Source organism: Camelus dromedarius, unplaced genomic scaffold (genome assembly GCF_036321535.1).
Source record: "Camelus dromedarius isolate mCamDro1 unplaced genomic scaffold, mCamDro1.pat HAP1_SCAFFOLD_71, whole genome shotgun sequence".
NCBI classification, from domain to species: Eukaryota; Metazoa; Chordata; class Mammalia; order Artiodactyla; family Camelidae; genus Camelus; species Camelus dromedarius.
In genome coordinates, this window is record NW_026989857.1 from 28,705 (window position 1) to 38,500 (window position 9,796).

General features: G+C 51.5%; 1 protein-coding gene across 1 annotated transcript; it reads left to right on the top strand.

Moving 5' to 3' along the window:
- Positions 1-328: 328 nt before the first annotated feature.
- LOC135320984 (pleckstrin homology domain-containing family O member 1) lies at positions 329-9,043 on the top strand. The gene is made up of 6 exons (XM_064484205.1): positions 329-634; positions 1,295-1,441; positions 5,783-5,923; positions 6,547-6,651; positions 7,020-7,121; positions 8,218-9,043. Exons 1-6 carry the CDS (start codon positions 605-607, stop codon positions 8,920-8,922), a joined length of 1,230 nt encoding a protein of 409 aa, XP_064340275.1. The 5' UTR covers positions 329-604; the 3' UTR covers positions 8,923-9,043.
- Positions 9,044-9,796: the final 753 nt, after the last annotated feature.

Here is a 9,796-nt window from a genome sequence, read left to right on the forward strand (position 1 = left end):
CCCGCGGTCTCGCTCTGCAGGTCCGCCCGGGCTGTCTTTTCTGGCTCCACCTCTCGCTCTGGCTGTCGGTGCGAGTCTGGGTCTCTCTGCCCCTCCAGACGCCGTTCTCCGGCGGGGTTTAGGTCTGTCTTCTTCACCCTCAGTGAGTCAGAAACAAAGGAGGGGGGTGGGGGGAGCGCACTCTCTCCGGCTCCGCGATTCGCCCTTTATTCTGAACTCGCAACGTCAGCGAGCGGGTGGATGGAGCTGCGGGGCGCGGGCTGGGCCGCCCACAGCGCGCCGGGCCGGGGGAGCGGCCGGGCCGGGCCGGGCCGGGAGGGCGGGTGGCGGGGGCGCGCTCGGGGGCCCGGGCCGCGTGGGCGCTGGGATGGAGGGCGCCGAGGGGCGGGGAGCGGGCGTGCATGTGTGTGCGAGCGCGAGGGAGGCCGGCCTTTAGTGTAACCGGAGCTACAAAGAAGGGGAGAGTCCAGGAGAGGGAGGGAGGAGCGGCGGCGGCGGCGCCGGGGGCCTCTCCGCACCCTCCCCCCCGGACAGGAGCCCCCTCGAAGCGGCCTCGGCCCTTGACGCGGGGCCGCCCCTCGGCCCCCGCGCCCGCACGCCGGGAATGATGAAGAAGAACAATTCCACCAAGAGGGTGAGTGCGCCCGCCCGCCCGGCTCCCGCCGCTGACTTTGTGCCCCGAGGACCCCGGCCCCGTCGGGGCCGTGGGCGGCCAGGTTGGGGACCAGGGGCCCCCGGCGCCAGCCCCCTGCCCGAGGCGGCCCAGCCGCCGGTCCCCTCGGCCTCGGCCTCGGCGCGCCGGGCCCCACGACGAGACGCTGGAGGGGGCTTTTGTTTGTTTACTTGGTCTGGGGGTTAACTTGGCTGAGTTTCTGTCCGACCCCCGGCCTCCCTCTCCCTGAGCGGCCGACGGCCGCTGGCATCGCGCTCTGCAGTGGCGAGAAGACAATGAAAAATAAAATAAAATGCTGTTAATCCCGGCGCGGCGAGGAAGGAGGCTGGGGGAGGGGGCTGGGGGCCCGGCGGAGACCTGAAGGCCACCCCTTGGCTCCAGCCGGGCCCTCACCCCTTCCCCTGGCAGTTCCAGTTGTTTATTTGGGAGAAAGGGGAGGGGAGCGATGGGGGAGAGTTCCTCGGAGTGAAAGGCTTTGAAGAAGTGGGGAGCGAGCGCGGGGCTCCCTGACTCGCGCTGCGGCGGGGCGGCCACGGGAAGGAGGGGACAGGGGGACGGAACGAGAGGAGGAAAAAGCTGTAATCACCTAATCGCGCGGTTCTCATCTGGCCCCGGGGGCAGGGGCCTCAGGATGGAAATCATCAGTCTGCACCGCCTGAGAAGGTCGGCTGGGTCCGAAAATTCTGCGGGAAAGGGATTTTCAGGGAGATTTGGAAAAACCGCTACGTGGTGCTAAAAGGTGACCAGCTCTACATCTCCGAAAAGGAGGTAGGTGGCCTTTGCCGGTAACTATCCCTGTTTTCTCATAGTCCCCACTTTGTCTCTCTGCAGGGGTCTTATCTACCTCTGGTCTCCCCTTACCTAATCCCTCATTTTGTTCCAAAAGCGAGTTCATTGGTCTGGTTGGTCTCTACCCCATCTTCCCTGCAGAGAAAGGTCACCCTTTAGTGAAAAGATCTGAGTTAGAATTAGAAGTTGAGTTTGCATTTTAGTTAAAGATTTTTCTTTGGAGAAACCTTTCTGACAACTACGACAACTCCTTCCCAAGATGTCCTAAAAGTTCCGAGTGTCCCCTGCTGCCCCCTACCCTATCCTGGCCTCTAGCTGAATGTGGGATTCGTTTTTCTTTGCTGTTGCTGCTGAAACACTCTGTTCAGCTTATTCTCCACTCCTTCCTGTCCCTGCCACCCCAACCCAGCTAGCCTCCCCTTTCCTGTCTTTAGTGGGGACATATGCAAGTCATATCAGTAGTACGGCTGCCCTGAATCACAGAAAACAGACACACAACCCAAGGTCAGCCTCCTATGACCTGGGGTAGAGTATTGGTGAGTGGCAGACAGTTAATTTCTTTTGAAGCCAATGTCCCTAACCAGCACGTGTTCTCTGTTCCCCACCCCAACTCAAAAAAAAAAAGAGGCAAGGATCTCATCCTCCACTTCCTCCTGCCCAGCACCCCCATTTTTATCAGAAGGAAGAATGGAGTTGTGAACCCCTGCATGTCTCTGTGTCTTTGGCTCTATAGTTAAAATGAAAAAGACAGACCACGTTGGGTCAGAACCTGAGCCCACATATTGAATCCAGACTCTTCTCCCTTTTATCTCTAATTCTTGGGATCAGTAACATGTAGCAATACTGAGAAACTGAAACTGCCCCTGCATGTGTTAGAAGTCATTCCAGTCCCTACCTCTGCAACTGTTGTCAGCATAGCCTAGGAGACTGTTCTGAGTTCCCCTGATAGGATGGCCCTTCCCCACCCCATCCTGTGTTCCCTCACCCAGGGCTAACTCGGAAGTCCTCCCTGAGTTCTAACCTCTTCTGCTTTCTGCATAGACTATATTTAGGTAAATAAATCCTTTTATGGTGTTGAAACAGACACACACTCGGTCCTAGAGAAAGTATTCATCTGAACAGAACACTGAGGCAGCTCAGGAAGAACTAAGCTGTGCTGGGGCCAAAGAGATCCCTCTTAAGGGTGTTTAAACCTTACTGTTTACACTAAGCTAGGAACTTGGTGATGGAGGGAGGTGAGAGAACACTTTGACATGAGGATTTATTTTTAAGGGTCACCTCTACCCAACCAAATCCTACAGAAGGACAGAAGGTTTTTCCACAATTTGCTGGCTTCCCAGTTAAAAAAAAGGAAAAAAAAGCAAGTGTCAAAGTGTACCTCCTGTCTTCCCCGAACTTCATAATGGCAGGAAACTAGTGAGCAATCAGGGAGAACTTCCCACACGTCAATGGGGAAACATGAGAATAGGGAAAGGGTAGAAGGAAGAAGACCTTTTTTTGTTTGTTTGTTTGTATTGTCCAAAGGACAGTCTGGGGGCGAAAGAGTGTGGTTGATCCATGTTTGTGATGGAAGGGGTACTGAGACAGGGGCAAGGATGGAATGACCTCAGCCTAGGCTGTCTGGTGTCCTGTGAGTCAGGAGCATCTGACTGGTCATGGGGCCATCTGCCCACTGCTAGTCTGCCCCCTGCTGAGAAGGGCAGAGGAAAAGAGGGAACAAGCCTATTGATAGTACTCTTCCTTGGAGCCAGTTTCCATGCTACAGTGGTGCTACAGTGGCCTGAGTTAAAGGTGAAACTGACCGAGGATGGTGGGCTTTATTCTGTCACTCTCCAAAAGTTCCAGAGTCAATAGATGCAAGATTTTTTTAACGTGTAGTATGATTATAATTTACATGTTAAGGCAAGAAAATTCCTAACCCTCTCCCCTAGAATTTGCTTTAGTCTTTTTTATTTCCTCTCATAAAGGCAAGGTCTCCCACAACTGCCTCCACCAAAGAAATCCTTCTGTTTTTGTTGTTAATAATCATTTTCCTCATTCTCAGTCAAAGGGCTCCTTATGATCGTGGGGCTGATGTATAAGAACAGAAACTAGACCTTAGGGGGACCTCATGGTAGAGGAAATTGGGTTCAGGGCATCTTTTTTGGCAAGCATGGGAAAAATTCCTTTCTGTGGGCCAAGGACAAACAACCAGAGGAAAGGAAGGGTTGACTTTGGAGGGTGGTAATTATAAATGAGACTGTGGGAATTAGATGGGCAAAAACAATACAGTGGAGAACTAAGGTCTTGGAGTTGTCCATCTTCCCTGAACATTGGAATATGCTTGTCCTACTGCATGCCTCACCCCATCTCCTACCCCTGCTCTATCAAGGGCTACCCTCTGTCAATGTCTCCTGCTCCCCAGAGCTCCTTATCAGTCATGTCCAAGTCAGAATACCTCCCTTCCCTTCCCTTCCCTCCCTTTCCTTTCCTTTCCCTTCTCTTCCCTTAAGGAAAACAGAACAAGTAACTCTCTTCCCCTGGCTACGTACACACACCCAGCACCTTCCTCTCCAAGATTTCTGGCCTCTGCTGATAGTCTCAACTCTGAGGAAGGAGGGGGAGAGGAGTGATGCCTCACCCTGCATCCCTGCTGCATGTTTCTGGGAATTGTTCTGGGACACCCCTTGCCAGCATCTTGTCCACTTCCACCCACAATCCTTCAAGGCCTCTCGTCAAGAGCTCAGGATAGGGGAGAGCCCTAGAGGAAACAAACAGAGGTGGTTTATGAGCAGCCATTCACTTGAATGGGTCTGTGTCAGTCCCCTGGGTCCAACAGCAAGTCAGATGGGCAGATACAAGAGCAGAGATGGGCTGGGGAATGGAAGAGAGAACTACTTCCCAACTGCAAGGTTGACGAGAACCAGGGGGCTGGATGAAGTCAACTCCACACACACAACTCCTATTTCAGAGCTTGGGAATTGGGGTCTCTTTTGTGAAATAATTCCAGTCAGGAAGGGTGGATGTCTTCCAAGGAAGATAGGAGGCTACTTTTGTCTGTTTGTTTAGTTTTAACAAGACAAGTGCTGGTGGTTTTTCTCTCATCCTAGGAAACCACGAACAAGCTCACTCCTCAGAGTCTTCCAATCCCAGGCTCAAGTAGCAGAGGGTGAAAGGATTTTCTAATCACAAGCTGCTCTGTCTGTGCTAGTGACAAAGTCTCCTCCCCTCTCGCAAGCCAGCTCACAGCTTTAGAGGACGAGCATTATGGGATCACCTTAGGGAAAAGGAGAAAAAACTCAAGAGAGGTCTAAAACGGACCTTGGCAGAGATGTTAATGGAATTTGTGGAGCTCAGAAAAGGCTGGCTGGGGTTGGAGGATGTAGACAGAATGCTGGTCTCTGATTAGACATTCAGCTAGAGAGTTAACAGCCAAATGCTGGATACAGCTGCTCAGGGTAGAACTGGGTGCAAGATAGGTTCTACAAACAGCAAGGGCTCAGTTTAGACACAAGGAGGAACTTCCTGGCAGTAAGGGGATTTAGGCAGTCAAACTGGAATCATGGAAAGAGGCAGCAGAACACTTTTTTCCAAGTCTGAAATTTAGTCCTCTAGGAAGAGTGTAAGTGCATCTTCGCCTAGAGAGAGGGTTGTGATTTAAATGGCTTCTCAAGCCCTTGGGAGCTACGTTGGGTTATCATGGTACCTTGGAGGGAGGAAGGAGAGGTAGGAAGTACAGGTGTATTTTTCAGCCTGTCTGAACAGACTCAACAAACTGAACACAGGGGCTGTTGTTCCTGTGATGCTAAAGCTCCTGAAATAGGTAACTCTTTTCATAATAGTATATATTTGAGGAAGCAGCAGGGAGGGGAGGGGGATGGTAAGAAAGAACAATATAAACATAAGAGGGGAGAGGCCAGAGGGAGCCCTTCATTCCCCTCAGACACCCCCTTTACCTCCTCCCTCTGGACAGTCAAGGACCATCTGGGTTTTGCTTACTTCAGGATGATAGGATTAACCTGTTAGCCCTGTAACTGTCCTCTGAAGGAGTCATGGTGAAGGCAGACCTGCTGGGGCTCTGGAAATGGTAGCTTGGCTGAAGAGATTGTGGACAAGGGGTTTAAGTGGAAACCCACTAGAGGAGTCAGGGCCTGGGGGCTGCCCCTCTCTTTCAGGCCTCTGTGGGCCTTGGGTAGGACAGCCTTTTTCTATCCTGCCATTCCACCCCCACCCCACCCCCGCCGTCAGGCTTCTGGTTCCCAAGACTGATTTAAACTTAAAATTTGGGGACAAGGACTAAGTAATTTTATCCTTATCACCTCGCTTCCAACCCTCCCCTAGGTAAAAGATGAGAAAAATATTCAAGAGGTGTTCGACCTGAGTGACTATGAGAAGTGTGAAGAGCTCCGGAAATCCAAGAGCAGGAGCAAGAAGAATCATAGCAAGTTCGCTCTTGCCCACTCCAGACAGCCTGGGAACACGGTATGCTTCTCCTGCCACCTTGGCCACTGGAACATTGACCAGGTCAGGGAAGGGGGGATGCAGGGGAGAGCACCTTCCCCCTTCAGGAGCTCTCTCTCAGCTCAGAGGCCCTGAATTATTGCTCTCTTGCTGACTTTTATTATTTAACGTGAGAATATTGTGACCATTTCCTTCCCTCTGGGCAAGCCAGCCCTTAAACTGTCTAGCCACAAAGGTCATCTCTCTCCCTCTCTACCTCCCCCACCACACACACACACCCTCTCTTGGGAGACAGTCACTTTTACCTGTGAAGCCATTCCTGTCACATTCTATTTTTTCAAACATTTAAAGGTCTTTGTTTTAGTACGCATCCTTTACCAAACCTCTTCTAATTACCTCGAGTGCTGTATTAATGTCTAGTACCCTTCTGAGTTCCTCCTTGGTCTTTTCTAAAACAGCCTCCAAGCTGTGGCATTTTTCAGGAAGAGAGGCTGGTTTCCTTAAGTCACAGATGACTCCAGAAGTAGACTCTCTCCTTCCAGGAGCTGGGTCTAAGAGAATGAGATTATAATTTCTTATTTCTTCACTGTCAAGGTGAGGCCAATTCTAAAATCCTGGCTGAAACAGGAATCTTCCCCTCACAGGCACCCAACCTGGTCTTCCTGGCAGTGAGTCCAGAAGAGAAGGAATCGTGGATCAGTGCCCTCAACTCTGCTATCACTCGAGCCAAGAACCGCATCTTGGATGAGGTCAGGGGATTTACTGTGGGGAGAGGGACGCTGAGGCAGAGGGAAGTGCTGTGACTCACTAATGAGGGAAATAATGATGCAGGCCTCGTTTACCAGCTCTACTTCTTTATCTCCCTTTTGAAAACCTGTTCTCCTATCTTCTCTCCAAGTCTTTTCTGCCAACTCCTCTTTCTCTGCTTTCTGATGCACAGGCCAGCCCCGAGCCAGCTTAAGAAGCCCCTTCATGTCCCTTGCCGTTGGATTTGCTCAGAAGCAGTTTATGGGGGGGGGGGATTTTTCCCCATCCAGGCATGTTCAGGCATCGGGGAAGCTGGGTTGGGACAGAGAGTCTCTAAAGAGCATCCATGGCTCACAGTGCATCTCTTCAGGTCACCGTTGAGGAAGACAGCTATCTCGCCCACCCGACTCGAGACAGGGCAAAAATCCAACACTCCCGCCGCCCCCCAACTCGGGGACATCTAATGGCCGTGGTATGTAAGACTGTAAGAAAGTAAAAACTGCTGAAGGGCCAACTCCATGTCCATTCATCTCAGACAGGACTGTATCTCAGATAGTACACCAGAGGCATTTGTGATACCAAGGTCAGAGGCTAGGGAAGTCCCTCCACCCCATTCCCCTGCCTCATTCCTCTAAAGCAAAAATATTTATTCAGCACCTACTGTGAATTCAAAAGTCTTGCCCTCAATAACTTTTATCATCCTTTGGGGAAAATGAGACATACCCACAGGAAAGTGAAAAATGGAAGAACTGAATATAGTACAAGGCAACAGAAGCTACTGTCATGTGGCTAGCTATCCTGATGGGTAACAACATTACGTACTGCAGGCATTTAGAAGAACAATGGGATTTTCTTTCATTTGTCCAAGCTCTAAGTGTCTAGGAAAAGAGGCAGTCAGCACAGTAGAAGGAACGTGGGCTTTGGAATCAGACAGAACTGGGTTGGAACCTGTACTCTCTCTGTGAGTCCCTGAAACTGCTTGTCTCCAACTGTTAAGTGAGGCAGTAGTCATGCCACTTGAAGGGTTGCCATGAGGAATGATTGAAACAACATATGTATCAATACATATGACGTACTGAAAACCCTTATCACTTTTTTTAAATTATAGTATTCTGAAAACAGAACACGTTTTATTTTAAGGCAAGGGGTTCTGGGTTCCAAATAGCAGAGGGGGTTGAGGTGTGTGGCTCAGAGGATACAGATGGAAAAGGACAGTTACCCTTTCATGCCAGGTATCCTGCATGTGTCAAACCCAGTTTGATCCTTAGAGTCCACAATACAGAGGAAAAAGAAGCTCTTCAGGAAGTTCATAATAGAGTGAAAAATATGGGAAACAAGCAGAAGAAATTACTTTAAATCACAGAAAAATGAAAGAAAGAAATAAGTTCAAATCACTGTCAAAGGAATAAGAAATAGCAAACAAAGCCACAGGGCTGTCGGGAATGAGGGGCTTCAGGGATAGCACGCCGAAGAGGAAAATGGCCACAGCTTGCATCTTTCAGGCAGTCAGTCCTAAAATGCCCACTGATGACCATCTACCCCCTTCATTCCACCTTCTCCCCCTGCAGGCTTCGACCTCTACCTCGGATGGGATGCTGACCTTGGACCTGATCCAGGAGGAAGACCCTTCCCCTGAGGAACCAACCTCTTGTGCTGAGAGCTTTCGGGTCGACCTGGACAAGTCTGTGGCCCAGCTGGCGGGCAGCCGGCGGAGAGCAGACTCAGACCGCATCCAGCCCTCCTCAGACCGGGCAAGCGTCCTTCCTCGACTTTGGGAAAAGCCAGATAAAGGGGCCACCTACACCCCCCAGGCACCCAAGAAGTTGGCCCCCACAGAAAAAGGCCGCTGTGCCTCCCTGGAGGAGATTTTGTCTCAGCGGGACACTGCACCAGCCCGCACCCTCCAACTCCAGGGTGGGGACCCCCCAGCGCCCATCCCACCCCACCCGGGGCAGCTGTCCCGGATCCAGGACCTGGTAGCAAAGAAACTGGAGAAGACTCAGGAGCTGCTGGCAGAAGTTCAGGGACTGGGAGATGGGAAGCGAAAGGCCAAGGACCCCCCTCGGTCTCCTCCTGATTCTGAGTCAGAGCAGCTGCTGCTGGAGACAGAGCGGCTGCTGGGAGAAGCGTCATCAAATTGGAGCCAGGCAAAGAGGGTGCTGCAGGAAGTCCGGGAGCTGAGGGACCTGTACAGACAGATGGACCTGCAGACCCCCGACTCCCCCCTCAGACAGACCATGCAGCACAGTCAGTACCGGAAGAGCCTGATGTGAAGGACGGCGACAGAGTCTGCAACTTCTCGGGGGTTGGGGGGCAGATTCTTATCTCCAAGTGTTGCAGGATAAAGCTTTTTTATTTACCTCAGTCAAAAAAGAAAACAAAAACACAATCAAACTCGTTGCTCTTGCTGGTGCCCAGCCCTCCTACAGCCCTTCTTTCCCAGCTTCCCTTCCTTCCTTCCCTCCTCTCTCTCTGAGACAGACCTAAATTGCCTCAGATTTGGAGAAGTGGTGACCCCACCTGGATGAAGAGAGAAAGAGGGTAACAAAGGCATAGTCTGACCATTTTACACACACCACCCCTCTGCGGCAGGACGAGGAATATACTGCTGCTCCCAAGGGTGTGTATGGGCTTCTAAGTTTAGAGGTGGGGGGGGGGCTTCTCTTATGTCCCATTCCAACTTTTCAATTTGAGGGTGAAATTTCAGCCGCTCAGCTCTAGCTCTGTGGATGTGGGAGCCGGTGCCACCTGTCCATGCACACAGAAGTGAAATTTATCCCAGCCCTGAGGAGGATTTTTGCATTTAAAATCTCCCCCGCCAGACACTGGCTTCTCAGGCTTAGTAGCCTCTGGTCGAGATTGAGCTGCCTGGCTTTCTTATTTGAGGGGTTTCTTCCCTTCATCTCTCACACCCTCCCCAACACTGACTCAAAGATACAACCCTGGATGGATGGGATTGATTTGGTCATTTGGCTAGAGGGACCTAGCACAGGGAAACACAGCTGACCCCACAGAAGAACCAAACTCAGAAGGAAACTGATTTGTAATGCAAGCTGGGTAGGATGAAGGGGAAAACCAATATGTGCCCAGGTTCCTCTTTCGGCCAAGCTAGGGTTTCCTGTAGCCTCCCCCTCTCCTTTAAACCTC

What these genes read in the sequence shown, in the direction of transcription:
- LOC135320984 (XM_064484205.1), top strand. Translation starts at nt 605, where the DNA reads ATGATGAAGAAGAACAATTCCACCAAGAGG. An exon ending in AGAACCGCATCTTGGATGAG is followed by an intron (nt 6,652 to 7,019) that starts GTCAGGGGATTT and finishes GCATCTCTTCAG; the next exon opens with GTCACCGTTGAGGAAGACAG. An exon ending in GGGGACATCTAATGGCCGTG is followed by an intron (nt 7,122 to 8,217) that starts GTATGTAAGACT and finishes CTCCCCCTGCAG; the next exon opens with GCTTCGACCTCTACCTCGGA.